This window comes from Prinia subflava, chromosome 12, assembly GCF_021018805.1.
Source record: "Prinia subflava isolate CZ2003 ecotype Zambia chromosome 12, Cam_Psub_1.2, whole genome shotgun sequence".
Classification (NCBI taxonomy): domain Eukaryota; kingdom Metazoa; phylum Chordata; class Aves; order Passeriformes; family Cisticolidae; genus Prinia; species Prinia subflava.
In genome coordinates, this window is record NC_086258.1 from 20,836,793 (window position 1) to 20,860,108 (window position 23,316).

Sequence of the window (23,316 nt, forward strand, 5' to 3'; positions counted from 1 at the left end):
AGAGATGGATCTCCACCTCAGCCATTTCCTTTTCTGCTTGACATCAGAAGGATACCTGGCCTGAGCCAGGCTTTGTCTGCAGCCGTTGCTCCAGGTCCCCAGAGTGTGACATGCTGACTCTTCCTTCGTTGGTGTTAATTGCTCCCATGTGATCTACATGGAAAATTCTCAGCATTCTTCCTGCTCTGTATTTAGATGGGTTTTATTTTGGTCTGTCCTGCTTTCCCTTTGACTGTGCCACCATGGTCTAGGGCCAAATCCCTGTTGCTCTGTTGGGTCACAGGAGCAGGGTGCCCCTCATGGATGCCTGTGACAGCCAGCTCTGTCTCCCCAGTGCCACCCATCCCACCAGTCTCTTTGGGCATTTGTCCCTGCCCAGAGCAGCTGCTCCCCTCTCCATCTGCAGCCTGGCAGCTGCTCTGGTGAGGCGCATCCCTGTGCATCTCTGGTGTGTGGGTCACAGCACTGGCCAGGCCAGCATCCCCATAATTTGGTGTGTTCTGAGCTGGTCCATCCCTGCTGGCAGCTTCCAGCCATCATGGTGTGTCCCCAGTAAAGTTCAGGGATGGGCCACCTGCTGCTGCGCTTTTCACCTGCATCTGCCAAGAAATTTGTATTAAAATGTAGCTTACAAAGTAACCAGGGCTTTCAGAGTATTTCCTGTACCTCATAATTCAGAATTTATTGCTATCCAGGTATCGTTATTATTGTTGTAGTCAAAACTGAATGAGAGCCTGTTTCTTTTGACATGGTAATTATTATATTTTTAACTAAAGAAGGCAGACTGAGGTTTCTCATGAAGATGACATGCAAGGCATGAAGATTTTTGCTGGCTCAGCTCCCTGGATAACTTGCTCTTAGGTGTGAATCATCCATGTCTGGCTCAATATTGCTTTCTATTAAAGGCATTTTGGATGTCTTAAAGCCTTGTAACATCATAGTTGGTTTCAAAGGATGACTAAAACCTTATTCAGAGAGCTTTTCTTAAAGCACATTGTTTTTAATAGTTTCTTAGTAGCTGGCTGGGGAGAAGAGTTCTGGTAGATGCTGCTAAGCTTCAGTCCCCAGGGTGGTGGATGAGATGTTGATTCCAGTTCTTATGATCCCTTGGGCACAACTTGGCTGTGAAAACAGAAAGTGAGACTTTGTGTCAAAGAGATCCCAAAGTTGAACAAAACTAAATAAATAAGACAATCACAATTATTCAGGGGGTTTGTGCAAAGGGAAGAAAAAACTCCAAAGCATTGGACTGTGATAAATTGCCATTTCTGATCACCTTTTACACTACACCTCCATAAAATCAGTGTTCTAAGTGATTCCTTGAGATGTTTCTCTGCTGGGGTTGGGCAGCTGCCCTGGCCACAGGTTTGCCTCTGGAGCTGTGCCACTCTCAGGGTTTTTTCTAGGTTTGCAGATGTTTCTTGTTTCTTGCTGCATGGCCAGAGCTTGACTGGTCCTTGTTGCCGTTTCAGCCGGAGAGGATAGACCCCAGCGCGTCCAGGCAGGGCTACGACGTGCGCTCGGACGTCTGGAGCCTGGGGATTACCTTGGTGAGTGAGGGGCTCTGCCCTGTGCAGTGGGCCCAGGGCAGCACAGCCCAGCTCTCTCCTGTGCTGTGGTTGAAGTGGGCCCCTCCTGGATGCTTTCCCTTCCTGGATGGTTCTCCTGAGCCCCTGCAGCTGTGTTTTGCGGACAGCAAGATGTGAGCAGGGAAGAGGTGTTGGATTGTAAATGAATTTTGTGTTCAGAACCTTAACTGAGGGTGCTGAGTGTGGTGGTGCAGAGCAGAGCACCCAGCCTGTGGGAATAAGCCTCTGACAGCCCTGGCAGTTGCTGTGCTTTGGCTGCACAGAGACTTTGGTTAATCCTGGATCCTGGGATTCTGATTCCTCACTGGTTTAACCACACAGCACTGCTAGATGCACACATTCACACAGTGAGAAGCTCTTACTTTCTCCAGGTTGTAAAGCAGAAGAGAAAGCAGAAGCAATTAAGTATAAACCAGCAGCTTCTGTTTTCACCACTGATGTTTGAAAAAACTCATTTTTATTATGCTGAGAGGAGCAGGGAGTTGGGTTCAGGATCCTTACGGGTCCTCTCCAACCTGAGATACCATGTGATTGTGTTATTGTCATTATCCATTTTCTCTAGTGGTTGTTAGGATGCTTGGGAAGAGGCTGGAGGATTTTACTCTCCTACACTGGTTTGTTTTACAGTCAGTGGAGAGCAGACATGGCCAGCATGGAAGCGTGGCCTGGTCAGGGTAAATGTCACCAAGCCCCTCACACAGGCAGCAGAACTCACTGCTTGCTAAAACCTTCCCTCTGCTTAGAATCATGCAGGGAACAGGATGAAGAATCTCATCTCAGTCTTCCTTCTGGGGGGGTTGTTGCAGACATTTCTTTTCCCTGACTGAACTTCCCTGATGTAAAGCTCCTGCTTCTGTTGCTGTCTCCCTGCAGTACGAGCTGGCCACGGGGCGATTCCCCTACCCCAAGTGGAACAGTGTGTTTGACCAGTTGACACAGGTAGTGAAAGGAGACCCACCACAGCTGAGTAACTCAGAGGAAAGGGAGTTTTCCCCAAGTTTCATCAACTTCGTCAACTTGTGGTGAGTGTGTGCTGCTGAAGGCACTTGGGGTTGGCTCGTTTTGTTGGCTGGTATTTGGCAAGGGTTGTGTGTCCAGCACTTCTGGCTTCTTCTCACATTCCTACACCAGCACGAGGGTGAGCACCTCTCACATTTTAGTGGTTTGGAGGTGATGGGGGATTTGTGTGGGTTGGGACTGAAGGGCAGACTTTGGAAACTGCTCCTCAGGAAAGGAATTAGGAGATAAGCCATGAGAGGCTGTGCTAGACAGAGGAGATGTGGTAAGGAGGGAAGTTTCCATGGCAGGAAGTTTGTGTCAGACACAGCCCCAGCCTCTCCACAGCTGGGATGGCTGCAAGGGAGGGAGAGAAGTTACTCCTCTGATCACTCAGTGCAAGGAGGGGTTTTCCAGAAAACCAAAGGAGGTGAGTCCCACTCCAACAGCATTGTGTCCTGTAAAAGCTTGTATTTGATGTCTGTAACATTTTCCCTGATCCCGCCTTCTCCTAATTATCTTTATGCTTTCTTTAGCCTTACAAAGGACGAGTCCAAAAGGCCAAAGTACAAAGAGCTTCTGGTGAGTTCTCAGTGCTGCATCTTTCAATGCCTCCAACACACAGCTCACACAGGGCTGGGCTCAGGCAGAAGTGAGGAGCAGAGCCCTGAAGGAGCAGAGCCCTGGAGCTGGGCAGCAGCAGGGCCTCTCTGTGATGAGGGTGCTAAAGGAGAGAGGGCAGCAATGCTTTTGGCTTGGATCAGTCACATGTGGCAACTGTGCACCTTCAAGGAGCTCTGGGCACCTGGAAGTCACCCCTTAGAGGCTGTGGTTCCACCGTCAGTCCTGGGGTTTCACATCACCTGATGAAAGGGGTTTGTCTGATGTCCTGGCCCAGAACCTCCCTGGTGTTATGTCCCAGCTGCTCTGTCTGGGTCTGGGCAGAGCAGAGGGTCAGGGCTCAGGAGAGCAGAGCTTGGGTTTGACCTCTGCAAGCCACTCCCTGTCACTCCTGTTGCCCTCCCCACTGTGACAGTGCTGATGTTGAAACCCCTCCTGAAAGGATTTCAGTAAATGTCAGTGCTACAGAGGAGCTGCTGATCCTGCACCCTCACTCCCTCCTGCCTGTCAGCTCCACCCTCTGGAGTCCTGTCCTGCCCCAGTAACCTCCCACCATGGATTCCCAGTGTGGGAAAGCCATGGAGTAGGCTGTGTTCTGGTGCCCTACAGCCACCACCAAGCGTGTTATGGCACCAGACAAATTCACCTGCTCAGTTTTTATCTGAAGGGCACCTGCCAGGAGCGTGCCCTGAGTAACTTTGTTGTTTTTTATCTGCTTCCAGAAACATCCCTTCATCCTGATGTATGAGGAACGCACAGTGGATGTTGCATGCTATGTTTGTAAAATCCTGGATCAAATGCCAGCAACTCCCAGCTCTCCAATGTACGTGGATTGATACTGCTGCTACATCAAACTCTAGAAAAAGGGCTGAGAGAAAACAAGCTGTAAAGAATTTTCATCACATATTGCAGTGTTTTTAATGCTCGCCCAGACACCATGTGCAATAATATTGGTGTTATTTCCATCCTGTCTGTATACTGTTGTCACATATAAAGTGCATCCCTGTAATATCTGATCACACAGTGTTAGTGTTGGTCACAGAGAGACCTCATCTTGCTCTTTTGTGGACATATTCATGAAATGTGGAAATAAGTACATTTATTTGTTGACTGTGATTGGATAGCACCTAAAATTCATTTCTAGACTCAAAACTTGGAGACTCCTCAGCAGCTACTGGAAAGATTTTTCTCTCAAACTCTTCCGATTGTTGTTTCAAGTAATAATAAAAAGCAAACAAACAAAAGTTAGGCGTTGTCTGTCTGAACATTAAGAGACTTTGCCTGGAGGGAGAAGAACTTGCTTAACCAACAAGATGCTTTGCCTTCTGGAGCTGGAAAGGCAAAGGAGAATTTTATTCTTCACAAAGTGCAATAGATTTACTGCTATGAAATTCTGTTGCTTTACAGTCGCAGTGTACTTTCTGGGGACAGTGTGCTCAGCTGAACTTCCTGTTAAAGAGAGATCATGTTAAATATAGTGAATATGTCTTTACCAAAAATATGTTGCATTGAAAGAGGCTAACATTAAACTATTGAGATGGGACATAATGTATTCTTCCTCCTTTTACCAAGCCAGCCACTCTTCACTCTTAACTAGGTGTCCTGTAAATTGTTACCTGGTAAGATAAGACCTTTGACCTGAAGAATTATTAAACTACTTGATTGAATTTAACCTGCTTGTTGACCTGGTTTATAGTGCACAGTGCTCACCCCCCATTGGCTTGGCTTTGCCTTCACCCAGTGCCATCCACAGAGGCTGCAGCTGCTTGAATGGGCCACCAGCTGCTGGCTGTGAGTCCTGGCCAGTGTTTCTCGTGTCCTGCTGTCCCCAGCCCTGCTGCTTGTGCCTGTGGCCAGCCCAGCCCTCCCAGCTCAGTCCCTGAGCTCCTGAGTCCCGGTCCAAACCTGAGCAGGCAGGAGGGAGGGGTGGCCCTGGCTGCCACGGGGCTCTGTGCCCACCACACCCCTGAGCTTGCTGCAGACGATTCACCACCGCCTGCAGAGTGACCTCCTCTGGGACCTGCACCACTCCGGGTGCTGCACCCAGAGCAAACCTCGCTGAGATTGTTGGGTGCAGAAGGAGATGAGGTGGAGATGAAGGAGCATCTAATTCCCCTCAGCTGGCCCAGCAAGGGCAGGCACGCTGTCTTCTGATCCATTCCTGGGTGAAACAGCACATCAGGCTTTTCTGTTTGTTTTACTGACATATTTTTCAAAGATTAATTTTTCCCAAAACATTTTTTCCCCAAATATTGCAGTTTTCAGCTGTTTAGCAGCACACCAGGGATCAAAAGGAGGCTGCAGGGTCTCTACTTTCCGTTTTGAGCTGATTTAGGTGCTTGGTAGGACTTCATCAGTGTTAGAGCAACCTCCCCTCAGAGCTCGGCCGCAAGCCCGGGCACAGGGGAATGAGAACACTGTGGGGCCAGCAGGATCCCCAGGGAAGGGCTCCCCACGTCCAACCAAAGCCTCCTGTGCACACCAGCCTGGGGCAGAGCGCTGAAGACTGAGCAGCACATCCACCCCAGCTGGGAGGGAGAGCCAGGCCGTGCCCTGGGCACGGCTGGTGTCACTCGGCCGCAGAGGTGACATGGCTCGGTGCCCTGCTGGCAGCGAGGCTGGCACTGCTGTGAGCCCATGGGATCCCCTGGTCCTGCCCTTCCTGGGCTCTGTTCCTCTGGGGCTGCTCCTCAGGCAAAGCAGTCGCCAAAGTCTTCCCAAAGCAGACAAGGCAGAGGTTTCTGCAGTGACTGCTCCTTCCCCACAGCTCTGGTGCATCCTGCACAAGCATCAGTCAGGCCCATGCTTGTCTGAAGCAGTCACTGTCCCCAACCCCTGAGCCTTCCTCAGGCAAATCCCCATGGAGCTGATTCCTCTCTCCAGCCCCTGGAATGGGACTGGGAGGGCTCCTGGTCTCGAGGGGTGCTGCCTGTGAGGGCTGAAGAGACCCAGACCCAGCACGGGCAGCCACAGGGGGGCTTTGCTCCTCCCTTGGGTGTGAAATTCTGATTTGCTTCTCTGGTGGCAAGGGAACCCAAAAGCCTTTCAGAGGGCCAGCACTGAGGTGGAGCTTCCCAAAACACGCAGGACTGCCTTGCTCTGCCCTGCTGGGATGGCTGGGTCTGTGCTCTGGTGCCATCCCATCTCCAGCCCAGGACCAGTTTGCTGGGAATGGAAATGCAAAGCTTTGAGCTGCCAGTGGCAGGAGTGAGATGCTGCTGCCTGGGTGGCTGTACAGGACAGGTTTAGACTATTCCACATAGATTATTATAAATTATTAAGGGTGCACCATTTATTGCAATGTATCTACTTAAAAAAAGAAGAAAAAAAAAGGTGTATAGTGTTCAGAAGCTGTGAAAATAGTGTAAGAACTGTACATTGTGAATTCTGGTTATTTTTTTTCTTGTACCATAGAAAAAAATGTATAAAAATATCAAAAAGCTGATGTGCAGGGATGTTGCCTTATTGTCTGTAAAATGAAGCTCAGGAACATAACTGCTTCAAAGAGCTTCCGAATATTTTATCTGGTATCCTGGTTTGACTTCCTCCTCTATTTAAGCTGTTATACATGGATCAGAGTGTTTATGTAACAGTTCTATTCTTTTGCCTGCAGGTCAGTTGTAATAAAACTAAGATGCGACTGTGACCTTGTTATTTTCATTTCGTAAGGTCAGACCTGAACGGGAAGGTTCACTGAGAGCTGTGGAATATCTGCCTTCCAGGCCTGTGCTCCAGGTGGAAGAAACCTTTGAAGGAGGAAGGAAAGCAACCTTCAAATCTGCTTGTGCCAAGTGAAGGAGGTGTAGGGAGCTCTGGATGTGTTTTCTCTCTCTGGAAGGCTGCCGGGCCCTCGGTGTGTTCGGGCACCTCTCAGGCGAGCGCTGTGTGCAGCACAGGGAGGTTCTGGGGGCTCAGGACACCTTGTCCCTGTGAGGAGGGCAGGTGGCCGTGCCCAGCTCCAGGGAAAGGGCAGCTGGTGCTCCCAGCTCTGATGGCTGCTTTAGTTTGGCAAAAACAGTCAAGGTCTGCAGAACCCTCAGAGTCCTGGGTGAGTCCTGCTGCCTGGGATGTCTCTTCTGCCTGGAAGCTGTGCAGGGCTTGGAATCTGCCCAGTCAAGTGGGCAGAGCTGGACCCCAGCAGCCCCACTGGGAAAGAAGGGTCTTGGGGAAGATGGCCCGGTCACAAATGCCTGTCTTGGTCCAGTGGGCTGGATGGGACAATCCAGGAGTGCCCAGCCCAGAGAGGGCAGAGGCAGAGCACCCTGCAGGGATTGCTGGTCATGGTACACCTCAGATCAGGAATAGTTGGGAACGGGGGAATCATCTGAAATCATCTGACACCAGCTCTTGCAAGGTCTTGCAGGGTCTTGCACCACTTGGAGGGTTACAGCTGTGTCAAGAGAAGGGAAGGCAGGGAAGATGGAGGTGAAGGTTTTGCTGTGTAGAGATGCACAGTGTGAAAGGTTCCCGTAGCTCGTCTTGTCAATTTGTCTAAATTCTGTGTTCCCACCACACCAAGCCTTTTTCTGGAGCCTTTTATTGCCAGCACAGTACTTTGGAGATTTTTGGGTCACCTGCTATCCTCACTCTTCTGTCAGAATCCAAGAGACCTCATTTGGTGAAGGAGGAAGACAAAATCTGAGCACACACCAGGGACAGTCTTCCCTTCCCTGGGAGGGAATGTATTTATGGGCATTTTGGTCCCTCTCAACTGCTCCTTGTTGAACTCGTGCTCCATTCTCCCTCTGGACTCTTTCCTGCCTGCAGGGGCTTCACTGCCCTCACCGAGGATCCTGTTGTCACTGTGTCACTGCTGAGGCAGCACAGAAAGAATCTGACCTCATCCCAGATGCTGCTGGTGTCTCCAAGGGGGTCCATTCCTGCACAGGGCCACTGCTACTGCTCCTGACAGCCCTTGGACGGTTCCAACACTCCGTGCTTGAGCGCTGTGTGATGCCTTTCTCCAGCCCTAGGGCTGGGGATTTTCCTTTGGGCATCACGGCCAGGTCTGCACAGCTCAGCTCTGGCTGTGGCTGTCCCTCTGTACCCCCACACAGGCTCTGAGGCTGCCCTGGTTTCCAAGCTCAGTGCCAAGACTCTCTTTGGACCAGCCTTCCAGCAGACTTGGAGCCACTCTCTGTGCTTAGTGACCCAGACTGGCACCTCACACCAATTCCTCACACCTTTGTACTCCCTGGCATGGCTGAGGTGCTTCTTAGATCTTCAACAAGCATCACACAGCATCCAGAAAATCCCACTGTGCTCTGTTGTGGTTATTATGTGTCTGGGGATGTCCAAGACCAGCTTTGAGATTTGGACGAGCTCAAACCCATCTGTGCCTGGCCCCAAGCAAGCAGAGTGCAGATGTGCATCATTACCTGTTCTTACAGGAGCACTTTGAGTGGCATGGGCAGTATTTCCATTAATATTCTGGCATGGCTTCCCCGGCCTTCATCCCAGCCCTGTCTCTCCTTCAGGGGCCAGGTGAGTATAGGTGAAGGGCTCAGGCCTGTGTTGCTGGGGGTTCCCCCTGTGCTGGCACTGCTGAGGCACCTCCAGCCTTGGGGGCAGCTCTGGGACACTCAGGACAAGAGGACATGGAGAGGCTGGAGCGTGTTCAGGGCAGGAACAGAGCTGGGGAAGGGGCTGGAGCTGCTGAGGGAGCTCGGAAAGGGGCTCAGCCTGGAGAAAAGGAGGCTCAGGGGGGACCTTGTGGCTCTGCACAGCTCCTGACAGGAGGGGACAGCCAGGGGGGGTTGGGCTCTGCTCCCAGGAACAGGGACAGGACAAGAGGGAACGGCCTAAGGCTGGGCCAGGGGAGGGGCAGGGCGGGCAGAGCAGGAATTTCCCCATGGAAAGGGAGCTCAGGCCTTGGAAGTGCCCAGGGAGGTTTGGAGTGCCCATCCCTGGAGGTGTCCAAAGAGGTCTGGAGGTGGCACTGAGTGCTCTGGGCTGGGGACAAGGTGGGGATCAGGGTGGACTCAGGGATCTGGGGGGGCTTTTCCAGTCTCAGAGATTCCATGATCCTGTTAACACATAGGTGCTGCTTTTTAAAACAACTCCATTTTCCCTTTGACTCCTGATGCAAATCACACGTGGTCATTGCTTTGAGCGGGGTAAGGGGCTCAGGGAAAGATGGAGTGACTGCTCTCAGGGCCAAGGGAAGGAAACAGCTGCTGTATTTTGCCTTTATGTTTACAGCTGTGAAAGTGCTTGGAGAACGAGACGAAGGAGACGAAGCACAAACTCCCTCTCCTGGAGACATACGGGACTTTCTGTTGGAAACAGAACAGGGGACAGGCTGTGGGCTGCTCTGGGGAGAGCCAGGAGCCTTTGTCTTGGCATAAATCCCACGCCTCCCATCAGGAGAACGTGGTATGCCCGAACAGCATTCCAGAATTCCAACACAAACCCCTGCTCAGCTGAGCAGAAGAGCTGGGTGCAGAGGTGTCACCCTGCAGGGGTAGCTGTGCCAACAGCCCCACCAGCACACACAGGCTTGAGAAGGCTGGAAGGGTTTGGTGCAGGAGGGCAGCTGCTCACACTGAGATTTGCTGGCTTGCAGGACTGTGTAAAGCCCGTGGTACCCGTGGGAGGGTGCGTGCTGTGACTGAACCTGGTCTGTCTGGACCTGGGAGCTGGGGGGGGATGCTGTGCGTGTCTCAGTGACTGTGGTGGGGGAGGCGCTGGATGTGAACCGAGACAGGCAGCTCACATTCAAGAAAACTTGCTAAAGGCATGAAAAATGTTAATTTGACTCTTAGAAAAAAAATTGTTTGTTTGTTGTGTACTACATCTGTATTTTCAGGCAGGAAGACTGAAGGAGAGTGGGACATCACTGGATCCTTCAGCTTGGTGTTGAGAGAAAGGAAAATCCCAGAACCCTAAATTCCTTGGGACAGACTGTATGGGAAGATCACCTACACATGGAAGACTGAGTGAGGACTGACTCAGGGCAGTGGGAGGAACGGGCCCATCCCGGGAGGGGCCCATCCCGGGAGGGGCCCATCCCAGGGGCCCATCCCACTGGCACACCCTCTGCTTTCTCAGGAGGCTGCTCGTTTGGCTGGAGGACCACAGGCCTGGGCAGAGCTGAGCTCTTCTCCATGCAGCAGAAAATCTGCTGCTGGTGTCCTTTGGGGTTGGAAGGAGACTCAGGAGACCTCTGATCCCTCTCTCTGCCCGCGGCAGGACCCTGGTCTGGGCTCAGCCTCCCCAGGTGCTCTGCTCCAAACCTTGGCACCTGACAGGCATCCCCCAGAGCTGAGGCTCCCTGTACCACTCACTCCCTTCACAGCAGGGAGACTCAGCCTCCCCAGCTGCTCTGCTGCAGGGAGAGTAGCACAGGCAGGCTCTCCTCAGCAGGCAGACGGGGCAGGGGAGTGCTCCAGTCCATCGATATTCCTGAAATAATCCCAGGCTGAGGCTTGTCTCCTCATTCTCTGAGTAACCATGACCTGGCTCAGCCCAGGCTGTTTATCACAGCACACCTGGCTGCAGGGCATGGGTTAGACACTAAGAGATGTCCACAGGAACTGGTCATTTGTTCATCTTTTCAGATTCACTTGAGCCATGTCTCAGGACCATTTCACCTTTAGCCCACCTGGGCAGTCCCTCCTAGCACACAGGTGGGCAAATACACGGGAACCTTTTTCTAATCAATGGAATTTATGAAACAGACACTCAGGGCTGCTGTGGAGAAGGATCCAAGGTCCCTCAGGGAGAGGTCCCAGTCTGCTGTGCCTGTGGGCAGTGGGAGGTTTGGCACCTCTGGTTACAGAGCTCTGTCTGTACCCACCACCCTGCAGCCACCAGCCCAGTGCTGACAAAACCACCAAGGGGCTTGGGCAGGGGTCAGCTCTGCCTTTCAAGGGGGACCCAAGGAGTGGGGTCTGCAGGAAAACAAAGGCAGGGCCAACAGAAGAAAAAGACAGGAGAGTCTGGCTGGTGTGTTCAGAAATCTTCCAGGAGAAACTGCTGCCATGGATGACATTCATCTAGCCTTGAAGGACTGTAGCTGTCCCAGGGCACGGGGCTGGTACCAAGTGGTGGTAGTTGGGATAGCTGTGGTTATCCCAGTGGTGAAGTCAAACAGCAAACCACGAGCAGACAGAGTGGCAAGACAAGGGTTTTAATAATGGTGTTGCTGGTAACATAGGTAAGGAAATGTGCTTGCTTACAGATTTGAAGCTGACAGCATCCCTTTAAATAAGGAAATACATTTGCTGAGAGGAGAAAGTTACCTGGAAAACTCTGTACAAGGCCGCAGTGGAGCAGCTAACACTACTCTGGTTCAAGTGCTCTGAATATTCTCCATGGACTGGCTTCAAAAAAATCTCTCACTTAGAAAAAGAAATTCTTTTAAAAAAATGCAACCTGTGATTGTCTATCCTAGCAGTGCCCTGTGACATTTGTACAATAGAAAAGAGGTGCTTTAAATAGTGACTTGTAAGCTACTGCCACGTGCTTTATACAGCATGCAACAACGCCAGGGACTGGGGACACTGCCCGGGCTGCAGAGCTGCCTCCCACAGCTCCAGCATCCCCAGGGAAGCGCCACGGGAGCCACAGCCAGGCTGGACCTCCTCCCAGCAGCTTCATCTCCGTGTGCTGTCCTTCCAGTAACACAAATATTAAATACACTCAGTCTGTAAATAGTTTAACAATCTTTGTCAGCAACAATATTTACTTTGGCAAAACCAGAGTTGCAATGAACAGACGTGTCCATCACACAGTCTGCAGCAAGTTCTTTGGTGGAAGCCAAGAAGTGAAGCAAAGGCTCCTTCTTGCTAGAGCCTGAGGAAGAATATTGCACAGAGACTCATAGGAGAAATGCTGGTGATTCCAAACGGGAGCATCACTGCGGGAGAGCTTCCTTCTCTGCCGGCTTCGGGAGAACGGGCTCCTCCAGGCTCGGTGATTCACAGCTGTTCTCCGGTAGCCTCGCTCTGGGCTGAGGGAGCAGTGACGCGGGATAAACTCGGGAGGAGGGGAGGACTGCGGGGGTCGAGGTGGCACGGGCAGAAGGATGGAGGGAGGGTGGCAGAGGAGCAGGCACTCACACAGAGCCTCAGCCACACAAGGGCTCACTCAGCTCTGCCCCACAGGCGGCCACTGAGTGTCCCTGCCTGGCTCCCCCTGCTCCCGGATCATGTGAGGGGTGGAGATCACCCTGGCCTGGCTGTGCAGAGAACAGCCCCTCCAAAGCCTGGCTGGTCCTTTCATACCACTTGCTCCTACCTTGGCCAACACACATCACGCTTCTCTTTGTGCACACCGGGGACACGGCTGCTCCACTGGGGTGCCACATCCCCGCCACTCCTGCGCCTGCATCCTGAACATCTGCCTCCAATGTCCAGAGCTCTCTGCTCCGAGGTCACAGCCGCAGCCTGATTCAGGTCGGAATGCAGCCAGGGCGGCTCCTGGGCTTTCAGTCCCTCAGGACATGCCAAGGTGCCACCCTGAACACGGTGATCTCCATCTCTCATCCACCCGGAGCAGAGCTCTGCAGGGATGGGGCAAGGCAGCTTGGGGCAGGAGGGAAGCAAGAGCTGGGCTGTCCAGAGAAGGGTGCCTGGCACCTGGCTGGGCACAGCCCCTGCTCTTCACCCTGGCATGGGCACGGCCAAGGTGAGCCCAACAGGTCTGCCTGAAGGACTGGATGAGGAGAGGTTCGGAGAGGTTCGGAGAGGTTCGGAGAGGTTCGGAGAGGAGAGGTTCGGAGAGGAGAGGAGAGGTTCGGAGAGATTCGGAGAGGAGAGGAGAGGTTCGGAGAGGAGAGGTTCGGAGAGGAGAGGAGAGGTTCGGAGAGGAGAGGTTCGGAGAGGTTCGGAGAGGTTCGGAGAGGTTCGGAGAGATTCGGAGAGGAGAGGAGAGGTTCGGAGAGGAGAGGTTCGGAGAGGAGAGGAGAGGTTCGGAGAGGAGAGGTTCGGAGAGGAGAGGAGAGGTTCGGAGAGGTTCGGAGAGGTTCGGAGAGGAGAGGTTCGGAGAGGAGAGGTTCGGAGAGGAGAGGTTCGGAGAGGAGAGGAGAGGTTCGGAGAGGAGAGGAGAGGAGAGGAGAGGAGAGGAGAGGAGAGGAGAGGAGAGGAGAGGAGAGGAGAGGAGAGGAGAGGAGAGGTTCGGAGAGGAGAGGAGAGGAGAGGAGAGGTTCGGAGAGGAGAGGAGAGGTTCGGAGAGGTTCGGAGAGGAGAGGAGAGGAGAGGAGAGGAGAGGAGAGGAGAGGAGAGGAGAGGAGAGGAGAGGAGAGGAGAGGAGAGGAGAGGAGAGGAGAGGAGAGGAAGAGTGGGCTTCTCTCTCCATGATTTCCTGTTGCCACCCAGGTGAGGTCACCTCACCACACAGTCTTGTCATGAGCTGCTCCAGTTCTCACAAGAGTGACTGCTGAAACTGGGGGAAGGGGAAAGATCAAAGAAAGAAAACTGAAGTTCTTGTCAATCAAAGAAAGTGTTGTTTCAGGCACTGGTGTCCCTCTGTGAGGCTGTGTCAATGGAGGAAAACCAAAGTACCAGAGTTGTGCTGTCAATTTTCAGTGACTGGAAATTCAAACAAGTTTATATGCTGGCAAAATGACTCCAGTTTTCCCTGGATGAGGCACGTTAGCCCTGCATGTTCTCTGGCACGACAGGAACACCGTGCTGCCTGCTGCAGGCTCACAGCATCCTGCCCCAGCAGGTCCCTTCACCACTGCTGCAGGTGCAGGTCCATGCTGGAGTTCAGGTTGAGGTCGGCGACATCCAGGAAATCGATGTTGAAGATGCTGGGGCCCGCGGGGGTGAGCGAGCTGAAGCCGGTGGCCGAGCTGGGGGGGGTGAGGTCCAGCCACTCCATTGTTTCCCACGGAGACTCAGTGAAACTCATTTGTAAACCGGAGCCTTCGGCAGGGGAAGGGGAGAGCTGCGTTTCCATGGGCGACAGGGGAGTCTGTAAAATCTCCTGGGAGTTGAGCAGTTCATCCGCGGCTTTCCCGGAGAACCCCTCCATCATCCCATCGTAGTGGGGCTCCTCTGCCCCCATCTTCAGCAGGGCCATCTCGCTGACCCTGCCCAGGGGGCTGTGGGCGTTGAGCAGCACCTCGAGGTGAGCGTCGCTGCTGCCCGGGCAGTGCTCGAAGGGCTCGAACGGGGCGGGGCCCTTGGGGCCGGCGGCACCGGAGCTCCCTGCGGACACCATGATCTGAGGGACTTTCTGGAGGCAGGAGCGGTCTTCCTTGGCGTTGGCCGGAATTTCTGTCAACAAATGAGAGGGATTTGAGGTGCTCTGGCAGTGCCCACCGCTGCTGGGCACAGGAGCACCAGGACAGCCCCCCAGCTGACCTCTTGGGAATCCCTATGGATGCCTCCACTCAATCCCACTGGCACTGCTTGCCCACCCTCCCTGCGGGAAGCCTCGCACATTCCTGCTTTCTGACCTTAATCCCCCGGGTTTGGACACAGGCCCGGGGGCACAAGCACTGGCAGCTGTCCCCAGGGGGCTGGGGGAGGGCACAGGCAGCACTTAGCAAGGGGAGGGCACCACAAATGCCCTCTGTGTGGGAGATGGCACTGGCAGCCCTGGGAATGGAGGGGGCACTGGGGGCTCTGTGGGGAGGGGGCTGGCAGTGCTGAGCACAGGGCTCCTGCCCTGCTGTCCCTTCTCTCTGCACAGGTGACAGTGGAGCCCAGACCACCCCACTGGGCTGGCACACGCAGGAGCAGGCTCCGGGAGGGCCAGTACACTTTTGGGTTCAATCTGAGTGGCTGCTGGCACAGGGCGGGCAGGGGAAAGCTGCACTGGACTCAGGCAGCTCTGCTGGGGTGCACAGAATGCACTGAGCCCCACAGACCGATGGGGCCTGCAAGGGAAGCCCTGGAGGGAAGAGGGAAGCAGGGCATACCTCCACTCTCAATCAGCACGTCCAGGAGCTCGTCCATCTGCTGACTTCGTGTCATCTGCTGCAGCAAACGACAAAGAGGAGAGTAGAGGGCATTAGGAGGAGAGTCCCTCCGGCCATGAGCCAGGTAGATGGTTCTGGACCCCAAAAAAGATGGCTCTAGACCCCACATATGGCTTCCTCTCACAAGGAACAGAGGCCATACCAACACGGGGCTGGCAGCAGTGTTCACGGCACAATCACAGTGGATCCAGGAAGCAAAGCACCCTTCCCTGCTACCAACCCTCTGCTCAGTGGCCACCACAGCCTGCCCTGTCCCAGGGCCCTCAGGACACACCAACATTTTGGCCCCAGCACCTCACACTGGGACGTACCTGCCTGCCCTCCCTGCACTGCCCAGTCTCCCTCCTTTCCCTGACTGGAACCTGGAAGATCTCTTGCACGCTGGCATAAACCCATTTTCACCCTGCCAACAGCATCACTCCACTTTCCTAAGGCACCACCAGTCCCAGCACTGAGGCTGCTCCCAGACTCTGATGGGAAGTGAGGTGTTCCTGGGCCATGGCCAGTCCTTCCTGCAGGAACAGCACTCCAGAGTACGGCTCGGGGGGCAGATGGCACAGAGCAGGACGAGGTTCCCTGGTGACCTGGGAATGCTCAAGGGTCTGTCACACACAGCACTGAGCACCCCAAGGGACTTGGGGGGTGTCAGGACCCCTGGGTGCACAGGGGACACTGCCCTGCCCAGCAGGGTGTCCAACTCCTTTGTGGCAGCTGGTCAGCAACTAACCCTTCACAAGAGCCCATTCCTCCTGGAAACAGGCCTGTCCTACCCAGAGACCCCAGAACGGGCTGGAACTGCTGCAGCTGAGTCCCACTGACTGCAAAAAGACATCATGGGCAGCCCTAGCCCTGTAGAAAACAAAAACCATGCAGTTACCTGCTTCACTGCATCCTCATAGGGTGGAGGCTGCTTTACCTCTGACAGGGCTGGGCTTGACTTACAAAAACTTGGGGATGGAATAGAAAACTTTTGGCCTGACTGCGCAGCCATCTGCATGGGGAAATACAGGGAAATGGAGTCAATGCACGGCGGGAGGCCCGGCGCTCCCATCTCTGCTGGGGTCGCTGTGGTGCCAGCGAAAATGACAAGTTTGTGGGACAAACGAGCTCAGACAAAATGCCTGGCTTTGAGCAGGATAGAGGCAGGTAAAGCAGCTCCCTGCCCTAGCTCTGAGACCCAGGGCCAGGCTGGCCTCTCGTCCCTGCCAGAGCACACGGTGTCACAGGACAGCCTGGTGCTCAGTCAGCTGTGGACCTGCAGGACAAAGGGAAGGCACCGGGTGCTGCTGGTGGTCAGCTGTGCTTGGCCAGTGATGAGGCACTTCCCCGGCCACCCCAGCCCCTCCCCAACACCACCTGAAAATGGGGGCACCTCACAGCTCAGGCCACGGAAGGTCACTCAAAAGAGGAATTTCTGCCTCTGCCAAACACCTGCATATCTTTGCCAGCTTTTTGCCAGGCTCTTCTTCCAAGATGGATGGCACTTGAAGCACAGTGCTGTCAGCTGCTGTCCCCATCACCTCTAGCCCCTTGTGTGTCCTTCCCCACTGCCTGGCCATGGCCTTGTCCTACAAAAAACAGCACCAGGGGATCGTCCCTCCAGGTGCGTTGGATCCAGGAGAGAATCCAGGGCAGCAGTGAGGTCACTCTGCCTGGCCATGCACATCCTGGTCACCTTTCTGTGGAGGGTAGCTGGCAGGAACACTACCCCTGGCTCATGGGAAACAGAACTGCAGTGCTGGGCACAAAGGAAGAGTTCTTGCTGAAGAATGACCCTCACCCCTGGGAGTCCCTTGCAGGCAGCAGAGGAATGTCCAGGATGGGTGGCGCTGGAGTTGGGAGGAGCTGCAGGACACAATGGGACCATCCCCTCTGTGCACCCCCTGCCCTTGGGTAGTGAGGGAGCAGCTGCAGATGCCCCTGTGGTGTCACTGCTCCCTCCTGAGCCTCACTGACCACTGCCCAGAGCAGCCCTGCTGCCTCTCTTGGATATCACCTCACAGCACTGTCCCACTGCCCCCACAGCTCTGCTGCAGTGCCCAGTTCACCTCCACTGCCCCAGTGCCAGGATCACCCCCTGCATCCCCTGCTCTGTTCCCCATTGCCCAGCTCACCCAAACCAGTGCTCCCTCCTCACCCCTGCAGCAGCCCCACTGCCTGACTCACCCCAACCCCACTGCCCTCCACACCCACTCCACTGGCAGCTCTGTCTCTGCCCCTCCTCACCCTAAACTGCTGCCCTTCCCCACCTCTGGCCATGCTGTCTGCCTGCTGCCCACACACCCACCATCCTCTGGTCACAGCCCTGAGCCCCCCTTTGTGCCACTGAGCAGGGCTGCACCCCAAACCCTGCTCGGGGCCACCCCGGGTGACTGGGGAGAGGCCCTGCTCTGCCGTGGGCTGTCCTGCACACCCAGCCTGCCCCTGCCAAACCCCTGTGTGCACACCTTGCACCCCTGTGCATGGCACAGGCCACCACAAGGTGCTGCTGCTGCCTGGGGAGCCCTGGGAGGGCCATGGATGAACTGGGGTTGTGATCAGCAGAACCTTTGTGCTGTTCTGTGCTGGCAGCCTGTCCCTGTACCTGCCCAGGTGGCTGCTGAGGACAACTCTGCTGGGCTGGTGGCCTGGTGGGGAGGCACAAGCTCTCTCTGACTGCAGACCTCAACTGCAGTCCTGCTCCAGCTTCCTGAGAGAAAAGGCTTCCCCAGGGCAACTGCTCTCCTCCAACTCAGTGGAGAAAATCCCTCACACACTGCAGGGAGCCACAATGGCTTGGCAAGATGCTAGGAAGTCCTGCAGCCCTGCAGCAGGGTCCCCCAGGGGTGTAGGAACGGTGCCAGGGCTCTCCCAGGAGCTGAGGCATCCACGCTGGTGCCTCCCTGCTGTGTACAGAGCTGTGCCAGGGCTCCATGGGGCATGGGCAGATGTGCCAGGACTCCCCCAAGGGCAGAGCAAGCTGTGCCAGGACTCCCCCTGAGGGGTGAGGCAGCTGGGTTTGGGCTCTTTTAGGGCAGAAGAAGCTGTGCCAGTGTTCCCCCAGGGAAGAGAGAGCTTGCCAGGACTCCTCCAGGGGCAGAGAGAGCTGTGCCAGAGCTCCCCAGGGCAGAGGGAACTGTGCCAGGGCTCCACAGGGCAGAGGATGCTCTGCCAGGACTCTCCCAGGACACTAGCAGCTTTGCCAGTGCTCACCTAGGGGCTGAGAGAGCTGTGCTGGGGTCCCCTGAGGAAGAGGGGAGCTGTGCCAGGGCTTCCTCAGGGCAGCAGGAGCTAAGCCAGGGCTCCACGGGGCATGAGAGTTGTGCTGTGGCCCCTCCAGGACAACTGGCTGCAGTTCACTCCCCAGGTGAAACCCTGCAAAGGACCCTGCAGTGCTATCAGCTTCCAACCCATTGTCCATGCGGATACTCTCTGCCCTTGCAGGCAGCCCCTCGTGCTGCCAGCAGCCCCGGGCCGTGAGGAAAGGCCTCCCCCGTGTGGTGTGACCGCGGGCCCGGCAGGCACTCACCGGAGCTGTGCGGAGGCAGCCGCTGCCCGGCGGGGACGCGCTGCGGCCCTCGGGGGACACTGGCAGCAGGTAGTGGCTGTTGGGGGATGGTGGCAGGCTGATGTGCTGGGGGCTCTTGGCAGCTCCCAGGGGAGAGTGCTGGGGGGAGCACTGCGGGCTCAGGAATGTCGAGGAGGTGATGGTGCTCTGCCCTGAGGGCTCCAAGCAGTGGCTATTTACAATGTGGGGCACCTGCGGCACCCCACAGTTACTCAGCTTATCCGAGCTGCCGGCCTGGCCTTTCAGGGCCATTTGTTTGGATGCAAATGGACAGCTGGACACGGTGTTTTCTTGCTTGATGGGGACACCAAAGAAATGCTGAGCAGGTTGCTGCTTCTCCTCAAGGCCGTTGCTTCTCTTCCGCTTCTGGAGCTGCATCCGCAGCTCTTCCACCTGCCTCTGCTCTTGCTGCAGCTTCCACGTCAGTTCATTGATGACCTTCTGCTTCTCCACCAGCATCTTGTCTTTCTCTGTGTCTATTCCTTCCAGTTCCAGCTGGATGCTCCCTCCATTCATGCTGCTCATGAGGCTTTCCTCAGCGCTGCCGTGGACGGGCGATGGCTGGAGCCCAAACTGTGGGGAGGACATGGGCCCGTCGTTGAAGGTGTCTGGCAAAGAGCCGCTCACAGAGAGCTCCGAGGAGGCAGGCGAGATGGGTGGGGTGGAGCTGGTGCTGCCAAAGTGGTAGAAGCCATTTGACAACATGCTGGTGGAGGACTGGGACTGATAACTGGACAGGGTGCTTGTTGGGGTGACTGGGAAGGTGACGGTGGTGATCTCACTGAAGTTTGGCACCGTGCTGCCGCTGCACTCCTGGAAGGGCCGCAGCCGCTCCATCAGCGCTGTTTTGGTACCCGACACGGGCAGGCCTCGTATTCGGAGCTGCTGCCTCAGCTCTGACACCTGCAAGGAAAGTCACTGATCAGTCTTGGTGGCAGAGAAGCCCTTTAGAAACCCAGTGCTTCTCACAAGGAGTCTCAGATCTCAGGCTCCCAGCTCCCAGCTTTAAAGCTCTGACCTGCCAGGTGCTCCCTGTCTCACCTGCAGTCACCAGAGTACTGTGCACAGGCCTGACCACTGCACATCCTGCAGAATCTCAACCTTTCCTAACAGGAAAACCTTCCTCAAGAACTGTGACTCTTCTTCATGAACCAGCAGTGGTCCTTGGATCAGGGAAGCAACTCAGGATTCCCATCCTAGCAGTAGATTTTTCCATGAGCAGAGGACTTTAGAACAGACCAGGAGCCAGCTGATGGCTCAGACTGTGACACCTTGGAGCCACATATTCTATGCTCAGGCACATGCTTCATCCACCTGAACTAGGGCAAACTCATGCTGTTTGTACCTCTGGACTGCCCCCAGGCCTCTGCTCCTAGAAGGATTTGGCTTTCCCCATGACTGAGGGTCCACTAGCAAAGTAAAAAAGAAAGGGTGGTATGAGGGATTCCCCCCTATGCCCTTTCTTGCCTGCATGAGAGGTACTCAAAACAGTGCATGTAGCAGGAGGTACCTACTCAGGCAGAGAGCTGAGCTGGCCTGAGGAGCTGAGTCACTAATGAGGGGAACATGCTGCCCTACTGGCCTCTGGCTGGTCTGTCAGAACATCCACAATGTCCACCATAAAACCACGCAGGGATGGAGGATGGAGCCAGGAGCTGCAGGAGCAGCAGCTCAGATCATCCTTTAGCCTGACCTGCAGCCACTCCAGGCTACACCTTTGGTTTGCTGTTACACAGGCTAGAGCAGTGCACCCCTCACCACCTGCAGAGCAGCAAGGCCTCATGTTCAGAATCTCCCCAGTGACCAAGCCCGGCCCCAGGGTGCTGTGCTGTACCCCTGGGTGGCTCAGAGCATGGGGGTTCAGGTGTGCTGAACTGCAACACGGCCCCTCCCAGCCTGTGGCACTCCCCTGACACCCTCAGAGGCAGCACAGCATCCTCAGGCTGTGACACTCTGCTCCTGCAGTGACAAAGTTTGACACTCACTTTGAGATCATCCAGGTTGGATGGCAGAGGGCCTGGCTTGATAGATGAGACACAAGTCTGGCCTGAAAAGGTGGTTTTCACTGGAGAAAGAGGGGTGTTGTTGCCAGAAGTTGATGAAGAATTTGAACTTTTGACCATCTGCTCATTAGATTGCCTGAAATAACAAAGGAGATTTGGAGTAACTTGTCTGTCCCCACAGGGTCTTTGTGCCCAGCATCCCATCCCTCTGCTCCCTTGGGTCTGCTGTCTCTTACATGAGACTTCAGGATGGCCAAGGAAAACCAGGCTGGGCTGTAGGAGATTGCTGGTGTCCCACCAGCAGGTCACAGGTGCCCCAGCCAGTATGCAAAGCCAGAATGGCTTGGAAGGAGTCTGTTCCCAAGCTTTTCTGTTCCAGTGGTGTGCCTCTATCCCCTTGATCTGGCACAAATGGGTACAGAGGAGAAAGTCACTGCTGGCACAGTGTCACTCACTTTAGCTGTCCTTGGTGCATCCCAGGGTAGTTGAAATGCTGCTGCTGCTGCTGTTGCTGCTGGCTGAGGATCTGGAGCTGCAGGAAGAGCTGCTGCTGCTGGAGCAGTCTGGCATATGCAGAATCCATGGGTGGAGGGGACTTCTCTGCTTTCTGGTCTGGAGGGATGTACTGGTGGTACTTGAGCTTCTTTACTTTGGGCTTGGTGTCTTTGGGCTTTTTGTGACGGTTCTTGCTATCACTGGATGACTTGGACTGTTGGGCCAAGAAGGAAAAGAATTAGGTGTGAGCAGAGCTCTGGTCATCCCCATGGGACCTCAGAGGCCTGGGACAGAAAAAAGGCAGCTCCTGCTGGCACCTTGATACTCCAGCTCCAAGATCTGCTGAGCCTGAATGTGGGCGACACCCTTGGCACTGTGTCCCATCTCAGCTGTGCTGGAGAGCACATGAGATGGAGAATGATCCTCCCTGCCTGCAAGGTGCTCCAGTGTTGCCTTCTGTCTCCTCCTGCTCCCACCCCAGGAGATATTTTCAGGGCAGGACTCAAGCAATTGCCTCTAGCATGGTGTATTGCTGTATCTTCTACCACTACACAATGAATTAAATTAGTTTTTTGACACAAAGTTGCCTGCCTGAATTATTCAAAGCCTTTAAGGCTAGACACCCAGAGCTCCCACACATCTGGGATGCAGCACATGGGCACTTCAGGCTTGTGTGCCCTGGGCTGGTTCCTGTCCTGGGCAGCCTGGAGGCTGCACCGGCCTTACCTTCACGGCAGAGGGCACCGGGAGCGTCGGGCTCTCCTGCCCTGCTGGCTGCTTGGGGCTGTCGCACTGGCTGCCCTGCCCCGGGGCAGTGTCCGGAGCGTGGCCATCGGCACTGGGGGGACGATCCTGCAAGGGAGAGGTGAGAGGGGCTGTGGGGCTGGACCCAGGGGCTCTCCAGCCTGGACAGGCGCTCCTGGTACCCCCTTTCCTCACCCCATGTTGTTCCCAATGCCCACAGATGCCTCAGTGCATCCCAAACCCCTCGTGTCTATCCCAGCCACATCCTCAGGCTATCCCAGTTCTTTCCTAGTCTTCTGCCTTCACAGTCCTCCTCGGTTTTCAGCCCTCCCAATTTCACCTGAGCCCTGTATCCTTGCTCACTGCTAGCGTCTCAGTGTCCCCTAGACCAGCCCAGTCTTCCCAGATGACCCGTGGATGGCCACAATCCCTTTGGTCCTCCCCTACTCCCGTCTGCCCCGGTTCCTCCCTTGGATGGGACGGGGGGTTCATCCCAGCACCTTCAGTCTGCCTTACTCCACTCCAGTTCTCCCATTCGCCACGGCCTCTCCATTCCCCAGCCTCCATACTCCCCCAATAACCCCCATTCTCCCCATTCTCCCCATTCTCCCCATTATCCCCAGTCCCTCACGTCCCCCGGCCCGGTGCTCCCCGGGGCTGCAGTGCCCAGGTCGGCCGGCAGTGGGCGCGCCGGCCCCGCGCAGCACGGTCCCCCCAGGGATAACAGAATGACAGAATGAGACAGTGACAGAATCACACAGAACCACAGAATTAACACAGCTGGAAAAGACCTTTGGGACCATCGAGTCCAACCTGTGACCCAACACCACCTTGTCCGCTAAACCATGGCACTGAGTGCCACCTCCAGGCTTTCCTCAAACACCTCCAGGGACGGTGACTCCACCACCTCCCTGGGCAGCCCATTCCAGTGCCCAACCACTCCTGTGAAGAATTTCTTCCTGATGTCCAACCTGAAGCTCCTCTGGCGCAGCTTAAGGCTGTGTCCTCCTGTCCTGTCCCTGTTCCCTGGGAGAAGAGCCCGACCCCACCTGGCTGCACCCTCCTGTCAGGAGGGTGTGAGTGATGAGGTCTCCCCTTCTCCAGGATAAACAACCCCAGCTCCCTCAGCCCCTCCTCACAGGCCTTGTGTTCCAGACCCTTTACCAGCCTTGCTGCCCTTCTCTCCTGCAGCATCTTCGCATCCTTCCTAAACGGAGGGGCCCAGAACTGGGCACAGCACTCGGGGTGCTCCCAAGCAGTGCTGAGGGGAGGGATCCCCTCCTCGGCCATGTCCCCCGTGGGTGTGCTCCCTCCCCTGCGCCACCCCTGTCCCCACGCGTCTCTCCTGTCCATCCGCATCTCCTCAGCCTCCAGGACGGCTCTCCCTAC

The 23,316-nt window shown here is 55.3% G+C and overlaps 2 protein-coding genes across 16 annotated transcripts in view; one reads left to right on the forward strand and one right to left on the reverse strand.

The window, feature by feature from the left end:
- The window catches only part of MAP2K4 (mitogen-activated protein kinase kinase 4), a 67,233-nt gene extending 62,355 nt beyond the window's left edge, over window positions 1–4,878 (forward strand). Inside the window, exons 8-11 of the mRNA XM_063409181.1 lie at window positions 1,473–1,550; window positions 2,463–2,611; window positions 3,122–3,167; window positions 3,929–4,878. Coding sequence (XP_063265251.1) covers window positions 1,473–1,550; window positions 2,463–2,611; window positions 3,122–3,167; window positions 3,929–4,042 — 387 coding nt within the window. The 3' untranslated portion in view covers window positions 4,043–4,878. The remainder of the gene's footprint in view (window positions 1–1,472; window positions 1,551–2,462; window positions 2,612–3,121; window positions 3,168–3,928) is intronic.
- An 8,558-nt stretch (window positions 4,879–13,436) lies between these two features.
- The window catches only part of MYOCD (myocardin), a 227,982-nt gene continuing 218,102 nt past the window's right edge, over window positions 13,437–23,316 (reverse strand). For 12 of the 15 annotated variants that reach the window (XM_063408925.1, XM_063408931.1, XM_063408934.1 and 9 more), the window contains 7 exons: window positions 21,910–22,035; window positions 21,144–21,397; window positions 20,671–20,824; window positions 18,647–19,588; window positions 16,016–16,129; window positions 15,079–15,136; window positions 13,437–14,431 (listed from right to left, as the gene is read on the reverse strand). In XM_063408925.1, the coding sequence (XP_063264995.1) occupies window positions 13,884–14,431; window positions 15,079–15,136; window positions 16,016–16,129; window positions 18,647–19,588; window positions 20,671–20,824; window positions 21,144–21,397; window positions 21,910–22,035 (2,196 nt within the window). In that variant the 3' untranslated portion in view covers window positions 13,437–13,883. The remainder of the gene's footprint in view (window positions 14,432–15,078; window positions 15,137–16,015; window positions 16,130–18,646; window positions 19,589–20,670; window positions 20,825–21,143; window positions 21,398–21,909; window positions 22,036–23,316) is intronic. The other 3 variants (XM_063408926.1, XM_063408930.1, XM_063408929.1) reach the window with 3 other exon arrangements.